This window comes from Anopheles coustani, chromosome 3 (assembly GCF_943734705.1).
Source record: "Anopheles coustani chromosome 3, idAnoCousDA_361_x.2, whole genome shotgun sequence".
NCBI lineage: Eukaryota > Metazoa > Arthropoda > Insecta > Diptera > Culicidae > Anopheles > Anopheles coustani.
Window position 1 is genome coordinate 49,112,569 of NC_071288.1, and position 21,349 is coordinate 49,133,917.

The 21,349-nt window shown below is 46.0% G+C and overlaps 1 protein-coding gene across 3 annotated transcripts; it reads right to left on the reverse strand.

Moving 5' to 3' along the window:
* Nucleotides 1-174: 174 nt before the first annotated feature.
* On the reverse strand, nt 175-20,752 carry LOC131260802 (myophilin). Of its 3 annotated transcripts, none has more exons than XM_058262623.1 (3): nt 20,548-20,752; nt 20,229-20,446; nt 175-2,206 (listed from the first exon to the last, which is right to left on the reverse strand). In XM_058262623.1, exons 2-3 carry the CDS (start codon nt 20,280-20,282, stop codon nt 1,694-1,696), a joined length of 567 nt encoding a protein of 188 aa, XP_058118606.1. In that variant the 5' UTR covers nt 20,283-20,446; nt 20,548-20,752; the 3' UTR covers nt 175-1,693. The 3 variants fall into 3 exon arrangements, with proteins under 3 accessions (XP_058118606.1, XP_058118607.1, XP_058118605.1); XM_058262624.1 differs by having other exon boundaries at nt 20,229-20,467; XM_058262622.1 differs by having other exon boundaries at nt 20,229-20,386; nt 20,548-20,751.
* Between the last annotated feature and the right edge of the window lie 597 nt (nt 20,753-21,349).

Sequence of the window (21,349 nt, forward strand, 5' to 3'; positions counted from 1 at the left end):
CGCACTGTTGAATTTAATTTGAATCCCCTTTTCAAACTAGCTTCAACCGGATTCATCATCTGTCCATCTCGCTCTACTTCGATATAGCTTTCCCGTTCACCCATACTACACAAAATGCTTGATGGGGAACCACAGCAGCCGTTAAATTAAAAACATAATTTTAGAATTTCATGCTCCTTTTACCGTTTGTTCTCTGGTTTATTAGACAATAACTTATCATTTTACAATTACATTAAACAAAAGAAATATTTATGTATACTGTCAATAATTTACGACTTTTCGCATTGTAAATGATCTCAGAAAACAAAAACGACATGTGATTCAAAAGCACAAACTTAGGGCATAACGGAACAAATATCAGGCATAGAATAAAACATATCTCGGAAAATATACCTCGATTATAATTTTTCGCTTGGACGTTGGGCGCTGAATACTTTTCAATGCGCTGTAGAATTGCTCATGTTACAACGATGCCAAATTCTGATCGATTGCAAAACGTTTGTCTAATTTCTAGGTCCATATCCATTAACAACACTACTTCCGACTACGAGGGATAAGGCCACCTATTGCTAGATCATTATTGAGAACCAGAAAAACAGGACCTTTTGCTATTCCAACAAGCTGCCATTTGAGAAGAACGCTTGGCTGTGCGCCGCCTTGTTTGTTGCGATAATCGTCTTGGAGTAAACAAACCCAACAAGGGAAGCAATAATAACTATCACCCGCTGCAGTGGGTTTTATCTAGGATTGGGACCGGGTCCTTAACCTATCCTTTCGTTGTGTTTATCTCCTTATTTTCTTGCCGTCGGTGACGAGCGATAGCATAATCCAACTATGTTTTTCTTTTATCATCAAATGGCACCAACGTTCTTCATCGACCTTCTTGGGTCATTAGGCTCTAAAGGTTCACTACATCGGCTGCGGTCCACCTGGTATGAGAATGGTTCCACATCGACCATAAAGTCTAATTATTGGCCAAACTTGTTGCTAGTCGGTATGATTCGTAACGTACTATGGAATGTGTAAGTTGTGGGTGAACAATATTTCGGTTTGGCTCCTAATTCATACGATATTGTTGGAATGATAACAGGGACCAGGGGCAGGAGGGAAAATATGCGTTACAAACGGGGGGAAATATCAAAGTTGTGCTTGTGGTAAATATTTCTCTGCTTCCACTTCGACTATGCCAATTCAAAGTCTCTCATTTTCTAAGGCGCTATCGTATTCCGATATTAAAAAGGTACGTTATTTCGTAATTGTTTAATTTTTCTCTCGCCCTACTCTTTATTTTTCTCGTCCGAAATGCACTTTCTGGAAAATTGTCGTCATTGATCTAATGAATAAGTTGCTTCAGCGTTTGGCCTCCGGATGGGAAGACGGTCAAAGTTAAGGTTGCTTGGAAGCTAAAAGTTTGTTCTGTTGTTTGTTGTTTTTTTCCCTTTTCACCCTCGCTTCCTTGTGCTTGCACAGGTCGTGTTTCCGGCGCACGTACGTAACTGGTTTACGTAAACATACTGCCGACTACCGGACGAAGATATGCAACGATTTCCTCGACTCTACGCTACAACTGAGTTCTGCTTACGATGCTAAGAAACACACGCGAATGTTACACGAAACAGACATCCGCCCGGGCGCAGCAACCGCCCGCACCATGTCCGCTCCAGGGTATGCCATCTTCCCGCGCAGCTCACGTTTACATGTGCCGAGTGTTGCCAAAGTTGATGCCACTCTGGGTGGCTCCCTTGTTCGAGCCATACTGCAGCGAGATGACGGTTTGGCCGGCCCGCAGCTGCTCGTCACTGAACTGGCGTTCGTTCTTGTCCGCCTCCTTCGGGCCGATCGAGGGCTTGCCGTACTTGGCCATTTTGCGCCCAAGCGACTGCAGGCAGATGACGACCGAGTTGAGATTCTGTCGCTCCCACAGGTCCACGCTCTGGAACGTTTCCTGCGGCGGTACGCCAAACTTGATCGCAGCCTCCAGGAAGGCGGAAATGTTCTCCATGCACTTGAACGCCATCTTGCTGGTGTTGACCTTCTTCACCGTGCCGGCCTCGATCGCGTTGACCAGCGTGCAGAGGACGGTGCCGTCCTTTAGCACCTCGAAGAAGTTATCCATATCGCCGGACGTGTTGATCGGCTCGCCGGTTACCTCCTTGATCCATTCCAGACATTCGGCGGCCAGCTCTTCGCTGTACTTTGAGTTGATCTGTGTAAGAAAGAGTGGGTGAGAAATGGGAAAACCTCATTAATGTCGATTGATTTTTGTGTGAAAGACGGCCGAAAACGGTGATGGATATGTTCCAGACGGCCCCGCCGGTTTTGGAGGTATCGCAGACACATAAAATACCACAGTTTCATATTTACCCCCTACTGTGTGCACCACCCGCTGGCCAACACAACCCACCATCTTCCCGGTACACCTTGACCCTGATCCGCGGGGTGTGCATTGCACAAACACATCTCCGACCATCATCATCGCAATCGGTAGACGGTCAAGGCACAATCGCTTGAGCAAGGCGCACGCACACAAAGTGCATCGGCAAACGAAGGAAGTGGCCCAGTCAAGGACATTACTGAGAGAAGATAGTAACAACCAGTAAAAACTGGAAGATAAGCAGCTCGTAGTTAAATCCCCCAACGGGCTCAGTGCATCCTTGAATTGGAGGTAGCAAAAAGTGAACTCGAGGAGTATAGCCATGCCTTCACCGGACAGCCTTTAAGCCGCCTTCTACGGTTGCAGGTGCTGGTGGCGAGTCACAGTAACCCAGAACGGAACTGGAATTTTCCTCATTCTATATCGGGACCGTGTCCCCGTGGGGCTGCACCACAATGATTGACAAGGAGAGTTCTTTTTTCCCCGACAAACGTTCATTGCAAATGTCTACCATAGCTGTTGTAGGACGTTCGTGCATAATTTACGTGGAGACTAATGGGAGGTCGGTGTGGGGACTACCAATAAGCATAATCATTTAATTAAGGTTTCAATTGAGTCTAGTTCAGCTTCACCCTGGAGGATAGGATTGGTTCACATTTTATTCCAAAAAAGAATTTCTATTAAATAGGGCTTTCTTCAATGTATCTTGCTTGCAGTAATCCTCAACCTCTGTCCGAACATACGACTTCGCGCCGCAATTAATCAACATTTTCTCTCAAGTCCCATCTTCTAATCTGAATAATTTCTTTGAACATCATACCGATGCCCTTCTTTAGCTCGTTTCATTCAAAATACAAATGATTTACAAAACTGTATGTATTGTTTTATTTTATTTCGACAATAATACTTTTAAAAAATGATTTGAACCAACATCCTTCATCATCTGGTCATCCATCTGCCAGAGCCGACCGGCACGAGGCTGATGTCATTGCAAACATATTGTCTCCTCCACGCCATACTGCATCACCATCCGGGACAAGCAGGCAGATGATGCTGCCGGCAGATTTATTTTACTTTAACAAACAACTTTGCAACGCAAATTCATTCCGGTGCAGCACGTCATAAGCATGCTTTAAAAACACTTCCAGCAACGCACATAAAAAGGGGTTTAACATTTTCATCGTGTGGAACACCGGCGTGAAAAATGGCTACATAATTCATCCGATAGAGCCGACCAAGGGAATTGTACCAGATGGAGCAGATAAAGACATGCCTCAAATGGCCTATTGTCGGGAACCGGTATGTCAAAAGCCCGGGCGAAAGCGAAAGCACACGTTAATACGGTATAAACAAAAACCTGGCATGCAAATTAGATGCACTTTTAATGGCGCAAAATAACCTCTCCCGCATCGAGCGTGCTGTGAAACGTTTCGTGTCGTGTTCAAATCCAAATTAACGTCCAATGTGCTACCAAAGCAGGCCTAGGTTTTGAACAACAAAAAACGGATTTGCGATCCATGAAAACTTCGTCTCTCTAAAAGTAAAAATAAAGGCACGCATATCGCTTTCGCTTTGGTCGGGAAGCGAAAAGAGCGTTAATTAATTCCTGCAATTAGCTAGAGTGCGCACACATGTCGCCTCAATTGCATGCCGATGATGATAGTCGATCATTTCGCACGCCACGTTCCGAAGCGCCACTTGCAGGGAAATCTCGAACTGAGATCGAAACTTCCTCACCCCGTGGCATACGGACCGGTGTGCATTATGGCTGGATGGGTCTTGGGACTGGATGCAACCGTGCCTGCTTTTGCCTCTTTTTAACCTCACTTTCCACAAGTACGGACATACACGGAGACAAGATTGTCTCTCGCTGATTGAGACACGACGACGTCGGCCAGCCATCGAACAAGCGACACCAGATGACTAATTGTGCGACACACTCGAAGTCGAAGTTGCCATCATCGTAGACACACGCACACACGGAATACGACTTTAAGCCTCGCAGAGTCAGCAAACCAGCTGACCACCTCCTTGTGCCGTAGGGGGAGGCCGAGGTGTTTGTATCGCCTTTTAAGTTCATCGTTTGCCTGCGACCATGTGTCTCTAGTCGGAGCACTAGCGCTCGAGATGACCTCCTGGCAATCCACCTCCACCTTCACCCGCTGGATCCCCTCTCCCTCCATCGGGAGAGGTGGCGTCTGAATCGCAAATGAAGCTGAACCGGGGAGGACAAATTAGGCGAAACGTTTGCTCGTTTGTCAAACGAACGAACGAATCTTTTCTCTTTGCCGAACACGGAGACACAGAGCTAGTGGCCTGTGGCAACTAGTTGGCGTTCCCCGTGCGTCGTCGTTGCCATCTTTGGCCACAATCACAAAACCGTTTGTGTTACTCCAGACAACCGGCTGTTGCTGGTGAGACGATGGCTGGCCGTACTGCTTATCTTTCTCGTCTTCCCCTGCTCAGGGGGGAGCTAGCGACTTTCGCCGAACTTCTTTAACCGAGACATGAAGAGGCCAAATTGTACAAGGGATTTCCCAAAATGGCAACGGTAAGATACCCGAAACCACCGCTTCCAGACATCTCTATGGTGTGCACGCATTCCAGAGACAACCCACCGCTGGGTCGAAGATATCTATTGATCGGAGTTTGGACGAGAACTAATTCCAAATGCCAAATAATTCGCTTCGATCACTTTATTCCCGAGTGCCGGGAAGCAAAATGAACAGTGAATGTTAATGGCCGCCCGCCATAGGACGTGCCCCGTCGGATTTGTCGGGGTCTGACGTAAGCGCAGGACGTGTGTCGAATAATTGAATCAGCAGATGCCGGTACTGAAAGGGAATTTTTATGGCTCTTTTTGAGCTCGGTACGGATCAATACGAACGAAAGCGATCAAACGTACGCTAATGAAGTGATTGTACGGGGCAGAGCATTAGCAGTTAGGTAGCATTCAAAGGTGTCTTCATCTAGACCGGACGTGGGGAAGGTCTGATCTACATACCTTACATGACAGAAGGGTGATCGTTGATGCACCATAAGCCAGTAGTGGCCAATGGTGTTTTTTCCGAAATGGATTTTGTGGAATTTCAAGTGAAGGTCTAGCCACGAAAGTACACTGTTACATCGATAAAGATGTAGTTTAAATTCAAAGTTCAAAGGTTTGAAGCGAACACCCTACGAGGGAAGTGATGCTAACCGAGATGTGCCTCCGGACCTTACCTCCTTGCCAAACCCGTATGCGTAACCTTCGGCCGACTCGGCACAACGTTCAATTGAAAACTCACCCTTGACTGGATGTCGTCTGTGGTGGTATAGGCGACGCACCGTTTGCGTATGTTCCGTTTAAAGATTCTTCCATATTTGGATTTAAAAAAGGCCTCTCGCGCGGCGGGTGCATATAGCAACAACTTGTTTCGCCACCATTAAAAACACAACAACAACAAGCCCTGGTAGCCCCGGTACAGCAGTATACGATGGAGGACGACCTGCAGCAGGGTGGTGTCTGGTCCAAAATCGTCCCCGTGAAAGTCCTTGCCGTGGTATAGGTGCGCGCTCGGGCAAATATGTTTGCTCAGCAAGTTGGTGTGTAGGTTGCACACCTCACACCGGCAAGATCGTGCGGGTTAAGCCAGATTTCTCCAAAACGTGCGCCCGAGTGAGAATTAAAGTGTCAGACTTGTTTGATTTTTAATCCTGCCTTTGCTATTCTACACTCCTTCCAGACTCCCAGGGGTTTAATAAATGATTATCAGAATTGCGTCAACTCGAAGATATTTTCATTTTCCTTTTCTACACGATTCACCAGGGTTTTTTGGCAAAGAATACTCGATGTCTAGAAGCGCCTAGAAACCAACCAACGACCTGCGAGCGCTGTTGCTTTGCTCTGTCTAAATATGGCCATACAGATCGAATGAATCAATGCTTAACGTGGTTCGCATTCAACAACCTCCGCTCTCCACCCTGGTGGAGCTGTCAGATATATGCCATCATGGCGAACGCGAGTCATCGGCCAAGGTCTGCCCTTCCGAAAATGGCGTTTTCGACACGATCGAAGGACGTACCCGGTTCGTCACTTGAGAGCTATTCAAATATTTCGCCAATGACTCTATATTTGGCTCCATCTCCATCGGACTGTACGCCCCGAAAGTACCTCCCTTTACTCAACGTTCCGAACGCCATGCCGGTGCGTTTCATCCACATGTTTTGAGTATGGCTTAAAAGTTGTGCAGGTTGATCAATGTGAGTGATTCAACTCAAAATAGATGCCACAACCACGCGTTGTAATATTTTTTTTCACAAAGCAAGCGGAAGGGAAATATTTCAAAAATGACGTTACACCTAACAAATGACAGTCACCGTCTGGCCACTTCCGAATCGGTTTTTATCGGTATTAGCAAATCAAAATGCTTACGCATTGAACCGATCGGAAGTGATGGTGGTTAAAATTTGGTAATCGCCACTTCCATTGATTCATAGCTCGCACCATTTTGGGGCAGCTTTCTGTCTGTCTGTCATCGGATAGGCCCTCGGCTTACTTATCGCTTACTCATAAGAACGGCTCACCGGATGGCGCGGTTTCGTAAAGAAGTTCAACCACATGGTATCTGTTTTTTTTTCTGTTGTCTTTTTTCCCCGTGGATCGGTTTTTGTGACCTCCTTTCGAATGGCTCTAGTATAAAAGGGACCAACACATTATTGCACCCCTGCGGAAGTAAGTGTAAGTGTTGAAAAGGGTTCTTAATCGAAGCGTGATTGAAGGGGTTTCTGGGGAACTGTGAAAACAGATTACGATCAAGAGGAAATCTAAGATTGATGAAGATGAAATTTAATTTAGAACACGTTTTCTTCAAATTCTCCCCAACTATGGAGCGTCACGGAATGTGCGCACTGGGTTCCCTTAGTTTGTTTCTCACCAAAACGGCGCAGTACACCGAACAGATGGTTTTACCATATGCAACTGGCTCGGCTGATAGCCGGCTCATAAACAGCTCGTTAAACAACTTCAGTTCGACCAACAAAAAAGTTCAACCAATGCCTTTCCCTTGGGCCCGCTACCACCCGTTTCCTCGACATTGCTATCAACTTTTGCAGCTGAACAACATCGTGGTCGAAAACCGAAGCGCTACACAAAAAAGGAAATGCCAAACCGTGTCCGCGGCGCGACTCGTATTTGACCGAGTTATTTCGTACCACGATCCGGGTCAGCCGATCTCGAAGGGGGGACAACCGCCGTTGGGCCGTCCGGTACACACGGACTCTATCGGTTTCGGTCGGTTGGCAGTTTTGCGGAGGGTTACGGCTGCTTGGCGTCTAGGTCGCACACTATGGGAAGATGTTTAGGTCAGCAGTACGCCACCAAGCAAGCCGCGGATTGGTGGCACGATGTACTGGCGCACAACTACTGGCGGGCGAAACACACCGGCCTGAGACCCGCATGAAATCCTGGTCGTTCCGAGTGGCGACAGTTGTTGTTTCTTTTTTTTTCGTTCGCTACAAGATCTCCGATGACTTCTCGGGAGGTCCTATGACTCGTTAACGGCTGCATTCATCATCATATATGGGCATTATGTTGTGGCACTATAGGGTGTAATTTGAAGACCCTACGCCACCCTCGGCGGATCGCCTGCACCCTTACGGTATGGGTAATTTCTACGTTGATAAAACCAGAAATCCTCACGTTAGCGCTAAGTGAGCTAAATAATCACAACCAGTTCCCTTTAATACGAAGAAGTACCGTTGAGAGGGATCGTATTGCAGCACAAAAACTGCACACAACTACGCTAAGGAAGAGAATACAACTTCTGGATAGAAATGCACCCGCCAAACCACACCAAAGTAGCTGCCAAACCACAACGCATTAGCTCCAACTCCAGCGTGGCGACTAGTGCAGGCTTAAGGAAGTCTCTCCCAGTCGACGATCACAGTAGATCAACTTTCCAGCCTCAGGTGTACAAAGGCAGAGACGATCAAACCCTTTCGTTGGCGAATCTGCAACCTTGAGGCTTACAAGCAGTTGCGTAGTGACTTTTGCCACCATTGTTTCGATGCATTTACTTGAAGAGCTTTTATCTAAAATAATTGTTTTGGCTAGGCTAAAAACGTATAGTTATTTTTAAGTAACATGGGAGAAAATAAAGAATCGAACCATATTATATCAAAGAATTTCTTGTTGATCAAAGAGAGATCAAATGTTTTTTTCGTTTTTCTGGCACAAAAACATGTCAACGTATCACAAAAGTTTTTGTGGAAAAGAAAAACCTTGAATAGGTGTTTGTGGTTCACTTAGCAGATACGTTTATTTTGTTTGTGTTTTGTTTTCCCTATATTATCGCATTTAGAAGAAAATATATTATAAAAATTTCTTTTGGAATAGTTAAGACGTCAAACTAAAACTTTGCATTCTGAAAATGATATTTTTAACTAAATAAGTTTTTCCTAGATTACTTTATAAAAATATAATATATATAAGACATTTCGCCTCGGTTCTTACAATGTTTTTTTTTTCCTCGGCCAAAACGTTCGTTACATCAAAACACACGTTTGATAATCAGTCCAAAGAAAGCGACTCATCCTAGTAAAACAAAACAATAACGAGTCCCATATCTAAACGAGCGTCAGTTTTTACTGTCCTTACATAATTGAAAAAGAAGGAAACTCAATTACCCTCGAATGGCACTCCAATGCTCAACAATGTTATCCCGTGCGATCTCAATGCGAATCGATACCGTTTGAGCCTCGGCAACAAATCATCTAAGTCAACAATGCGCGCAAACCAATGGGGACGAGGACGTAATTGTCCCAGCAAAACTGGCCAATCGCTTATACCTACCATGTGCTTAGTTCACTCGGTTACTTCCCCCCATCTGGAGTATCACACTTAAGGTGGTCGGTCCATAGCGTTGAAATGCACCCAGCAGATAGCCATAATTTTATTGATCAACTTTTATTGCCATCGCAAGCTGTCCCCCGGGGCTCGGTTCGAAGGGACACATTTATCCGTCTCTCTCAGTCTGGATCATTTTCAAGTACATTCTTCACTTGTGTTATCATCTTCCAATACGGTTTTCGATAGCCATTAATGGTTTTACGATCGTACGGGTCGTCCTCCTCCTCCTCCTCCTCCTTGGGGTCAGCATCGCCTTTGCGTATGATGTACTTTGAGCCGGGGGTTGGCTTTTATGTTCATTTAATCGTTTCATTCCATATTGGTTTGCCTTCCCCCACCGTTTCTATCATGCATGCCCGATAGGGACGAGACAATCGTTTTCAATTTCCTCCGATTGTCGCCACGATTGAGTCGGACGCCAGGAGCACACAAGAGGACCTGGATGCATATCACTTGGCCTCGGTGACATTATTTGCATCGATCGAATGATTTATTTTGGAAAAGCAATCGAAACCAGCATGATGGCACGCTGGACACAGTAAGTGCATCTAGCACGCTATCGGTCATCTTGAAATTGCTGAAAGAAAACGGTACAATCAATTACAAGTACCATCGCATCGGTACCATTCTACCCCGAATGAGTGCCACAAAAAGGCCTGTTGGTTTCATGTTTATCAGTTACAGATTTTGCTACCGATTGAAGTGATCGATCGTTACAGTGCTTTCTTTTTTTTAGGAACTGTGAAATGGCCTTTTCCATCATCAAAACTTGCTTCGGCACAAACATTCTGCAAGCCGTATCTCCGTAGGTTATTAAAGGACCACAACAACAGGTTCGGGCCGGCTTCAGCCCGCTTCGAACCGGTTTTCTATGATCGACGTAAGACGACGAGAACGCAGCGAAAGCTCCCGACGGCGTGGTGCCCCATTTCTGGATCGTCGTCGTTGAGTTGAAGCTATCCCTGACGATTGCCAGTGAAAAAGCGTCGATTGTTCGGGCCAGACCACCATCCCACTAGGCGACCGTCTACTGAGATCCCTGACTTACCAGGATCGCCGTAACATCAGCTTGAGCTCCCCTCGAGACTGAACCTTGTGCGCTTTTCCCGTCGGTGAAAACGTGGAGAAACCACAGCCCAAAATCAAATGGGTCAAATAACTTGTTTTACTTTCGGATTCGGAGTTTTTCGATTGTCGATTTATGCTACCAATTCTACCCCTGGGCCCATTTCAAAGTGACAGCGCCCCGCCTCCAAGAGTGACCCCCCGTCGATGGTTCAGTACACGTAAATGTACTCAACGTTGATCAAATGGTGTGGTGAAATTTCGAAACGATTATCTAAAGTGAACATTCCGTTGAGCGTGATTTCGGCTGACGAATGGCCGATGCTTAGACATCTTTACATCTTTACCGCCCGCTCGTTATCATCACCATCGTCATCGTCATCATCACATCATAATCATCATCATCCTCATCAACACGAAAACGAAAACGTGATGAGCGTAAATAAAGCACCCATTTTCTGGGTCACTTCTACCACCCACGGTGCACCGGGCGAAAAGAGGAAAATTAAATGGATACGCGCTTATCTAGAAACTCGCGCTGTTGTCGTCTGCTTCGTGTGATGATTTTGCCGCTATGGGCTGATTAAGCAGGAGGAGGGGGCCCATGTGTTTGTACCAAACATCCGACGAGGTGTTGATAATGGGACGAAGGTTGGCTGGTATGTCTGGTCCGGGATCTGCTTCCTTGTTAGGATAAAGCCGTGTAACCACGTTCATCGATCGATGATCACGTTAACGTTCATGAAAAGAACTTCGCGCGTTTCCATGGCAAATCGACACACACTCTCACACAGTGCCTAAGGCTGCTTGACGTCTTTTATTCTCAGAACCTCTGCAAAGTCGTGAGTAACACCTTCAAGGCGCTATGGTTAGCTTCGCGTTACCACGCAACGGTTCCGTGATGATCTTTCTTCGCTGCCTTCGCAAATAAAAAATAAAAACGCAGAATGATTATTCACTCACAACAACAAAGGCTCACGAAGATTTGCTACTCTTTGAGCTGTCAGAATTTTGACAAAAATTATCAGCCCAAATCGTTTATCAAGTCGCTCGATCGGTTCGGCTTAGATGATGGACGACGCCGGAAGAACTGGAACTTCTATTCTCTCAGGTTTCAAAGCAACTTTGGGTTACAAGAACTGTTCCCTTCGAGCGTCTCCTTCGTACGTTTGCAGAACCATTCCAGAATGGGGAAACGTACAGAGAACGCTAAATCATTGCATTTGATTAGATTTAGGGTGATTCTAACCTTTTTTCGGAGGTTTTGGAAGAATGCTGAGAAAAAAATGAAAATCATCTCTTTCACAGGTTCCTAACAAACAAACAAACAAACAAACAAAAAAACAAGCAAACGAACCAAAAACTATGACTATATTTTTCAAACCAAGTTGCGTAAGGTTGTTCAGTGAATATCAAGGTCATGGAACACGTACCCGATAACCTAAAACGTTATTAAAATAATTACTCCCAAAACCTCGATGACGTACTACCCAAAACTACTTCTCTCGACGAAGCCACCGTATTTTAATCGCATTTGTCTTCATTCGACTGCTCGATGAGCAATAATGCTCACAATGTACCTTCTTCTACTAGAAACAACTTGACGTATTCTCAGAGAATCTCACGATTAAACAATATTGACAAACAGTTATGGTAAATGATTCACGGTCCATTGTAGAATGTATGACCACAGACCCACTGCACTAGATGACGCTAGGTGGATACAGCACCAGCGTCTTCGAGACGTACCGGAAAAATGGACGATCGCGCCACAGTTTACGTGGACCATGACGCAATTGCTTGTTTTCAATAAACATGTTTACACCTTATCACTCGTCAATAAGGGGGTGTTCGTGTGGTGATATCGCAGATTTATCCAACACATTGAAGGGATTCTTTTCTATACGGAAAGAGTAATTTTCTATATCTCATGGGTTTTTCAATAAATTCTACAAATTATGAGAAAAAAAAACCGTGTGAAATAAGTGGAGTCTAGGCAGTTGCCCATATTCATATTCTGTAGCCGGACACTGGGCGAAACATTCAACTTCTAATCAAAGCCAATGTAAGCATGAGTACAAATAAGTGCTCCCCATTACATCCACCACCTCGGTTATTCAAGCTTGCGCAAAACCACTAATTGATGACTTGGGCGATGACTTCACCACTCAGCATCGACACTTCGAGTACATCCAGCTGAAGCGGGGCCAGTTGCATTGAAAGTAACAGCTTATTTTTTTTATTGCACTACCCTGTACGGGGATCTCAAACAACTCACGTAGCGTAGTATATAACAACTCAGTAAGTGAGGCAACAACTATTCTTCCAAAACAATTAAACACTCTATGTCCTCCGCTTATCGCCAACGCTGAGGACATTACAAGATTGCTACCAGTGTAACAACGTGTCCCGCACGGTGGGTCAAATAAGCTACGGCTAAGCTTATCTATGATGTAGTTTGCCCTAGCCGACGCTCCATTTAGCGTGGTAATGAAATCCCTAACCTCCTTCAGTCGAGAATCGCCTCAAGTATCCTCCACTACCGGAGGGGCCACGAATGCCGGGTCGGCGGTAGAAAACGAATCCTTGTCAGTCGCCAGACGTAGTGAAACCTTCCAACGGATTTGCTCAATTTACCGTTGTCGATGGCCATTTTACGAGCCGAAGGGAACATGACCGTAGATATGGGATTTCCAAGTGACACTCGGACAAGTGGGTGAGTGAACACAAATTGACGACAATTCTAATACTAAACATGTGCTAATGGAGATAGAGAGAGTGTGCGTATGTGTCCCTATCTTAAATGTGTTTGCCAATGTGAACACCCTCCCTTTGAAAGGCCGATTTCAAGTTTGCCTCAGCCCGCTGGAGACGTCAGGCGTAGACAAGCGTTGCGTTCAAATATAATCATGTTGATTGATTGGACTCCATCCATCGCACTTTTCGGCGGGTTCCACACGAATTGCGGTGGAAAAATTCATCCGTCCCAAAATATGGATGACTTCAACAACAATCGTACGGTGGGTAGAGAAGGAGAGATAGAATAGAGCGACAGTTCGCTTCATGCCAGTATGATCTCATCGTGATCATCGTTGAAGTTCACGTCGCGACCATTAGTTTTCATAAGCGAAAACACTCCACACGCTTATCACGGGCTCGTCTCCAAGGGCCAACGGATGCAACCGGAACGATCGACGTCATTTAAAACAACCCGATTGTCGTTCGTTTCGAATACGCACATGGAGAAATAAAAAACTGCCTAAGGTAGTGCACCAGTCCGTATACAGACGCACCAACGGCAGACAACTCCAATGAAAGTTTCACAAAAACCAGTCCAGTCACTAGCAACCCGCCTTTCAAGCAGACATGGGTGTTCAGGCCCGTGTGGATTTAGTGTTTTTTGTTGTTGTTGTTGTTCCACCAACCGCATTGCCTGCGGAAGGAAGTCTCTGGTTAAACAAACCCAGACCATCGTTGATTGATGTGACATCGAACTGGGTGCGTTCCGGTTGGAACCGGGGACTAGAATAAGCCGAGCTCAACTCAAAAAGGGAAGCAGCGGTTTGACGGCGCGAGTGAGAGACAGTGTTAACCAAATCATCACAACAACATCACTTCAGCTCGTGAAGAATCGTACGCGGACAGGAAAAGCGTCATCCAATGCGAGCAACTCTATCGTACTTCCAAGTCACTCTGAGTTGTCTGCCCCCGATTGTGCACGTGTTATCTACTAACCCCGTAGGAGTTGGTGATTCGATTCGATTGAAACGAGAATGGGGGAGTTGTGGGCGAAAGGAAAGCTATCAGTTCCTAATGGTGGCATTTCCCGCGTACCGCGTTCGCGTCAGTTCTTCACGTAGCACCGTAGTGTGCCACCCGCTTGATAACGCTATCGGTACAAACATTCCACTAGAGACGTCGAATGAAAGCCGTGATTCAATGTCGGCCTGTGTCTTCCATTATCGGTCGACGGGAAAATATGGCTTAAAAGTCTCAGCCAATGACTAACTGATCGGCTTAGCGGTTAACTCCTCCGATGGGGAGACAATAGCGCTTAAATATGTCTGACTTTGCCTATCTCTCTATCTCTCTCTGTCTCCACAAATCCTACATGGTACAAAATAACGTATTAAAATGGCTTTCTTTCTTCCCGACCCTCAAGCGGTACAGTGGGTTCCTTGCGACGAGGGTGAAATGGAACCGGAAACCGTTCGACGAGACCTTTGGCCACAATCGGCACAATGTTCCTCCCTCTAGGTCAAAGCAGGCCGACTCCTGAAACCTCTTCAGATGGTGTGATTTATACGTCTGGATAAACCTAAAACAAAACTTATCGACGATCTGTAACACTTAAAAACCAACGGTGCCAACCAAGGAATATAATTAAACCATCAAATCCGCCAATTCCGCCAATTTCGTGACGTTTACTGGCTGCCACTCCGGGGCGAGAAGCAATTAATCATATTCCGGCTAACGGAACCGCACTTCTTCCGATTGAGCTTTCCAATTTTTCCGTTCGCAAAAATAAATATATTGTAGCCAGCACGCCCCAACTATCGATGCTGATGATTACCGCTATTCTCAGGGCTCGGCCAAGTTAGGGCAATCCCACAGCCCCCACGGGGTGTTTGGAAATGTTTTACTTTCGTGGCATAATTAAACGCTCGCCGATCGGGAGATAATTAATGGCTACATGCGTATAGCCGCAGGTAGATGCTAAGATTAACAGCCGTAAGCAAATACTAGGACACGCTCCACAATTGCCAAAAGTTCAACAACTGCCAATTCCTGGGAAGGTGAGAGCCCAGCATTCCTGCTGAGAGTAATTTGGGTAAGTAAAAAATCACAGTCAGATTAACGCTGCCCAGCGGGTCGTTTACATCCTCCGTTCGTCGAAATCTTGGACACCGTGTAAATAGAACTAAATCATGGAATTCAAATCCACAAATCAAAACACTTGTCTGTTTCCGTTCCATTGCGTTCGCGTACACAAAGATCACTGGGCAGATAAGCGTGGATCCAATTAAGAACCATACGGGGTCGTTGAAGCGTCCCATAGGCGGCACTGCACCAAACCAAACACCGGTCGACTTTAGTCCGGTGCGATTCCGGAAAAGTGGTGCACTTCGGTGCGACCCGTTTGCTTGTCGCATTCTCCGTCGGGCGGAAGTGCTTTCACGTGTGTGGGATTGGCGATAAGAAAACGATGAAAGATAACAGCGGACGATGGACGTTGTTCTTTAAACATTCCTTGAAGAAGAACAATGTTACCAAGTGTTTCGAACGGATTGCGACTCAGAAGATTTCGAAAACCAAAAAACCAAAGAAGCTTTATATCGCCATCATAAAAAGATCCGTACGGTTCGTAAACGGGAACGGGATCGAACGATCACACCCGAGCGGAGATCGGTACCACTGTTCCTTCTGCAAACACTGACACACGGAATAAATACAATCCGTTCGCGTCCCCCCAAAATATCTGAAGAAATTGGATGGATTGGAGGTACCCGAGGAGTGGTGTCGAGATTGAGGCTGAGGGTATGTTATGTGTGGTACATTCCGGAAAAATTCCGCCTTCTTCTTAATCTAACGGCATCGAACGACACGCATGAATGCATTGTTTACGTTTTGGATGCCCGGCATGTGCCCCAAGTCGCCGTGTCATATATTCCGTATGTACTCTCATAACCGCTGAGAACTTAGGTTACGCGCCCGTGCGTTGACTTGACTACTGATGACTTGGTCATATCCGGTCGTAGCTGAAAACTGTCCGGCACTGCTGCAGCGGGGTTGTACGGACAAAAAGTACCACCAACCATCCGTTGTACCGTTGTTTGGCCATAACTGTTTTCGGTAGAAGATATGCACTTCATGAAAGACAATTTTGTTGCAAGAATTTCTTCTGACATATAATGATAATTCTTCAAGTTATCTGACGAGTTTCATCGAAATCTAACTTTCATAAAACGACCCAAAAGCCTTTGGACTAATGAGAGAAAAATATACCGGTATGTGAAAAGCTAATCCACATTAGGTCTCATCGTCTGCATACCTCACTGACAGCTGAATACCCTTTTATACCGACGTTTTGCACATGACCGGCATCGGTTCCCTGGGATGGTTTGACAGTTAATGGCCTTTTCGTGTCAAGTTCAGCGGGTACAAAGGGTTTTGATCACCCATTCTGGGCATTGTGTGGTCCGCCCTCTGAAGAATTCTGGCTCGTAAAATTTCTAGCAACGTCTTATTCATCTGCAGGTAGGCGCATATTAACGGAGCGTAACGAAATGCGGCGCCACACCCTCACCGGTGGCCCATCCTCGGCTGTGCCAAAACCTTGGACAGCTCCACTTCAGCAAACGTGGTAGCTTCTTGAGCAGAGTGTCTCTTAAAAACGCCTCCAACTCCAAGGCTCCCCAAGGCGAACGAGCAAGGCCTTTCCTAGGCTAGCAAAGTAACGTAAAGTAATGCAATGTGCCACCCGTGCTGGAGTTAAGCTAAAAATGAAGTCAAGGTTTCTGGGTTTCTTCGCACTGAAACGAAGTAGAAAAAATAAATAAACGCCACCACAACAAGACCGGGTAAACATTGGCTCCCCCGCCTGGAACTCATCAGAAATTCTATCTCGAAGTACCACACTTTTCTTGCTTTCATTCATTACGCTTCCCGGAATAGGGGCGCTGTCCTTGGAAGCAGCCGCACTCGAGATAAATTATCCCACGCTGGCTGCTTTCTGTGGCCGGGCGAGCCCCACAGTATCCGATCTGTTTTCCACCATCGCAACCCTTCCTTTCCCTCCGCCCCCCAACCTATCCAAAAGCGCGAACGTACATTTATCGCCGTCAGTCAAAATGGTGCTGAACCACCGAACGAGTGGATCTTCGTTAAATGTGCCAAAAAGTCAAGTGGAAGCGCAAAGTGCGAGTAAACACACGCGTCCATAGGCGTGCTTGGAACGATTATGCAAGCGGTAAGTATCATTCGTTCATTTGTCAGAAGTCCAGCAGCTAGAAGTCTCAACACATCGTTTCGGATGGAATTTGCGTGAGTCACCGTTAACGGACGTTGAACGTGGCGTGTAGCGCAAACGTTTGAATTTGAATTTAAATTTCAACAACACAAACGCTCTTCAGCGACCAAATTGGGAAGCGCGGGATGAAGCGCGTTGAGCTGTTTCTTTTTTCGTAAGATGTTTCTCGCTCCCCATGGCAACAACGGGATACGTTTTTGCGCCGATGAAGTACGTGCTTCAAATCAGGTTTCCATAGGGACCAACATCGGTTAAAAGGAATAAGGCCAGATTTTTTATATAGTTTCTTGCAATAAAAAAGTAATGGAGTTTTTCATCAGAGAATGCGTTTGTCAATTTTTTTCGTTTAGTTCCTACAGCAGACGCGGCCGAATTAATTCGTAATGTTCACCTGGCGAATTAGGGGATGTATAACTATCGTTTTTATTCTCCTTTTTGTTGCTACCCCTTTTACTTTATATTTTAACCATGTCTCTCGGTCGGAACGAACACGAGGTGCTCATAAAAAAAACGAGAAGGGTGCGCTGTTTTGGGACATGACTTTTATGTTTTCCGCGAGACAGGAACAAGGACGCCAAACATCCGGCTGGCGTGGTCGCCTGTTTGAACACCTCGAAGGTGCCGAGAAAAAAGAAATGAACATTACACGGACAAACCTGTACGCAAGCGGACGTACAGCCCTCGGAGGGATGGCACGGAGGAAGGAAACCGCAATCCGAATGGTCTCTGACGAGAACCAGCCCGAGCCCGTTCGTAAGGATGACATCATCGGTCACTTTGCAGGGAAGGAATCTTCTTTTTCATTTGCCTGTTACTTTCGCTGATTTCGTTTACGGCAAAGGCGCGGCTGCAAATACGATAAATGTGGATCCTCCGCCACCCTCCGTGAACACATCCCGAATGGCAGTGAACCATCGAGTTTGAAGCGATACGAAACGGTGCTATCCGGCGCAACTCTTTCAACGAATCCGAGTCAGCAAGGATTGACTTTCTACAGACCACGGGGTGGCTTCTCATTCGCAACATTCGCTACTCAACTGAGCCTTCCGTTTTTCTCTACACAAAACAACACTATAAAAAAAATTGCCAAAAATTCACAGTGAACAAAAATAAATGCGAGGAACCACAGCCGAAAAACAAGCCCTAATAATTTAATCCAGACATGAACAATGCAATGGCAAGTTGCAGTTTCCGTGGGGTCAGCGGCTCTTTGCTTCATTTTCGTAAGGAGCACAAACGTGGCCGCGCCTTAGACTGTAACTTAGAGCAGATGCGTCTGCCCCGGGTCTTTAATTGCGAATTAATTACAGACACGTGCAATGTGCTCGATTGGGGAACGTTTAGCGCGCTTAATCAACGTAATCAAAAAGGCATTAGGAGAAAAGGAAACGCTTCGAAAAAAGAGGCTAAAGGAGTTCCATGGAGGATAATTTTTCGGCAAACTTTCAATCAAGCTTCTACAACAACAATATCAAGGGTAGATATTTCGAAATTTTAAAATGACCCATATCAACTTAACGTATACAGTGTTTAAAGTCTACCACTTGTTTCGACCTGGTCGATGGTATCTAAAATAAACACAATTATCAACCAGCTTCACGGCGAAGTTCTTCAGCGTGGGGAAGGAAGAACTCTACATTGAAGGGTGCGCGCGATCGATTTACTTCGACATGGTTGATGTATTTTTTTTTGCTCTCCCTTTTGGCAGTCCCACCTCGCAGGTCAGCGTGGCGTGATTGCGAACAAAATTGTCCTCCAACATTTATGGCATAGGTGTGGTATAGGACACCATTGACGTTGGAGTTTTGATTGATTGCTTCGCATGAGTAAGCGATTTCTGCTTCCAAGAATCAGCAGTTTCCCGTAAGTATTATAAAGTGGTTGCCCGTTTCTTTTATGGTTAGGGAAAATTTGAAAACATATTGCAATAAAAAATGGGTAATACCCTTCTCTAGAAAAGAAGTATATTTAGTACAAAATTGTGTTGTTTGTGGTGCTGATAAACGCGCTAAAAATAGGACAAAAATAAGTCACTCATTTAAACTTTTCCTATTTTTAGACAGTAACACAAAACATAACACAAGTTTGCCGGTAACATGTTTTTTAGCTCCTTTCCGTTGTTGCCCAAAGATAATGCGCGCACCGCTAAATAATAACGAAACCAAAGGCGCACGAGCACCGCGGGAAAAACGGGTCAACCAGGCATAAGAGCAGGCAACAGCAAATAAAAAGGAACACGAAAACACGCCAGGCAGCAAACCCCAAAGCTGGCCAACAAACGTGAACGAAAGAAAAAGGAAACGGTTCGCCGTTCGGTTGGCACTCAGTCAACAACATCTTGTTGGCTGCGGGGTAACCAGGAGAAAGGCGGGTGCACAGGAAGCATTCCATTCCCGATTCCTGATGGTTCACTCTTTGCTTTATCCCTCTTATCCTCTGGCGGCCAGGTTTTCTGCCTTCAAAACCCTCCACATACCGTCGAACCGAAACGGACATCGTGCCGATGGTTCTTCCCGTTTCCTTTAAAGTTTGTCCCATGCAGTACCAGGGATCCCCACACGACGGGGAAGCGATGAGATGCAGATTGACCGGCCAAATTCCACCACACACAGCACTCCGGGACGAAGGTCGTGGTGTGTGGGTTTGTCGTCGGAGTTGAAGAGAAAGCATCGAGTGGAGGGTTCCCTGGCACCGGCCACCCGTGTCTGGAATGCATCGCTGCAGCAGTACTTGCTCCCACGCACCAACGGGATTTATCCCGAAAGAGGGAGAGGCAAAAAAACGGGTGTCCCGTTTTTGACACCCGCCCCCGGGGAGAAGGGCAGAGAACCGCGGAGAGGGCAGCCAACAAAAGAGCCCCAAAAACTTACCTTTCGCTGGGCTTCGGCGGCGAAACCAGATTTCGGTGCACGGTTGGTCGACATCGTTGGTACGTTGCTTTCGGTGTGTTTTGCTTTTAAATCGATTTCGTTTATCCTCGTCTGATTTTTTTTCTTTTTTGGGGCCGCTTTTCTCGGTTCACAAGATGCTGCAACGAGATCGCAACAGTTGGAGCCTTATAATCCGATGGCCGAACGCCGAATTGACACTAACAACAAAGCCGTGTGAACTATAGGAGCGGGGAAGCGGCGACCGACAAACAAACCAATTGCCGGGGGTTATACTACACGGGCTGATAAACACACTTACAGGTGCTGGAAACGGTGATAAGCTGCGTTTCTAAAACGGCGCAAAAAGGGCTAGCCGAAATGGAGCAACTTGGTCGGTGGAGCAAAAGACAACGGTCGAGTAAATGCAAAGGCACGGACGTCCGGACGCGAACACGGCACTTGAAGAACTGACGGAACGCACAACACAAACAGCGGTCGATTCTCCCGTCGCTTGATGACCCGCGGCGGGGACGGTTCATTACGACCGGTGCTCCGTCCCCTGCCCCAGTGCCGTTGTCGCATCGATCTTTGGAACCGGATTGCATGCTGGAGTCAGTGTGCGTGATATTGCTGGAACAAGGTAGTTATACACTCCAGACAGAGAGAGAAAGAGAGGGAGCGTATAGTAACCTTGCTGCTGGAACCCGTTTGGTATAGTGATGAGATAATCTGCTCCCATCGGAGAATCGCTCCGGCCACTTCAGATCGCACTTGGAATCGACACTTGAAATCCAATTTGAAATTCGCTTCTACTGAAAACAATTGGGAAATACACAAATTTTAATGTTGTTAATAAATAGTTAGTTCAGTCTAACCTATATTTTTGATTACCAAACACAGGAATTGTGTGAATAGTTTAAAAGTAATTTATGAATATTCTTTGAAAAAAATCACTCTAGAACATTTAAAAGCTATAAAAAACCAACCAATGTTTCAAGCATATTGCTCCATCCAAGGATCCCGACCATCCGATCCGGATTTTATTTTCCAACACTACACTTTGGGTTCACGTTTCACGCGAGACAAACTGATAATTTTTATACATTCCAATGGGAAAGTTC

Coding starts and splice junctions, on each gene's coding strand:
- LOC131260802 (XM_058262623.1), bottom strand. CDS start 20,282: ATGTCGACCAACCGTGCACCGAAATCTGGTTTCGCCGCCGAAGCCCAG. Junction 2,207..20,228: donor CCGCCGAAGCCCAGCGAAAG/GTAAGTTTTTGG, acceptor TTTCTTACACAG/ATCAACTCAAAGTACAGCGA.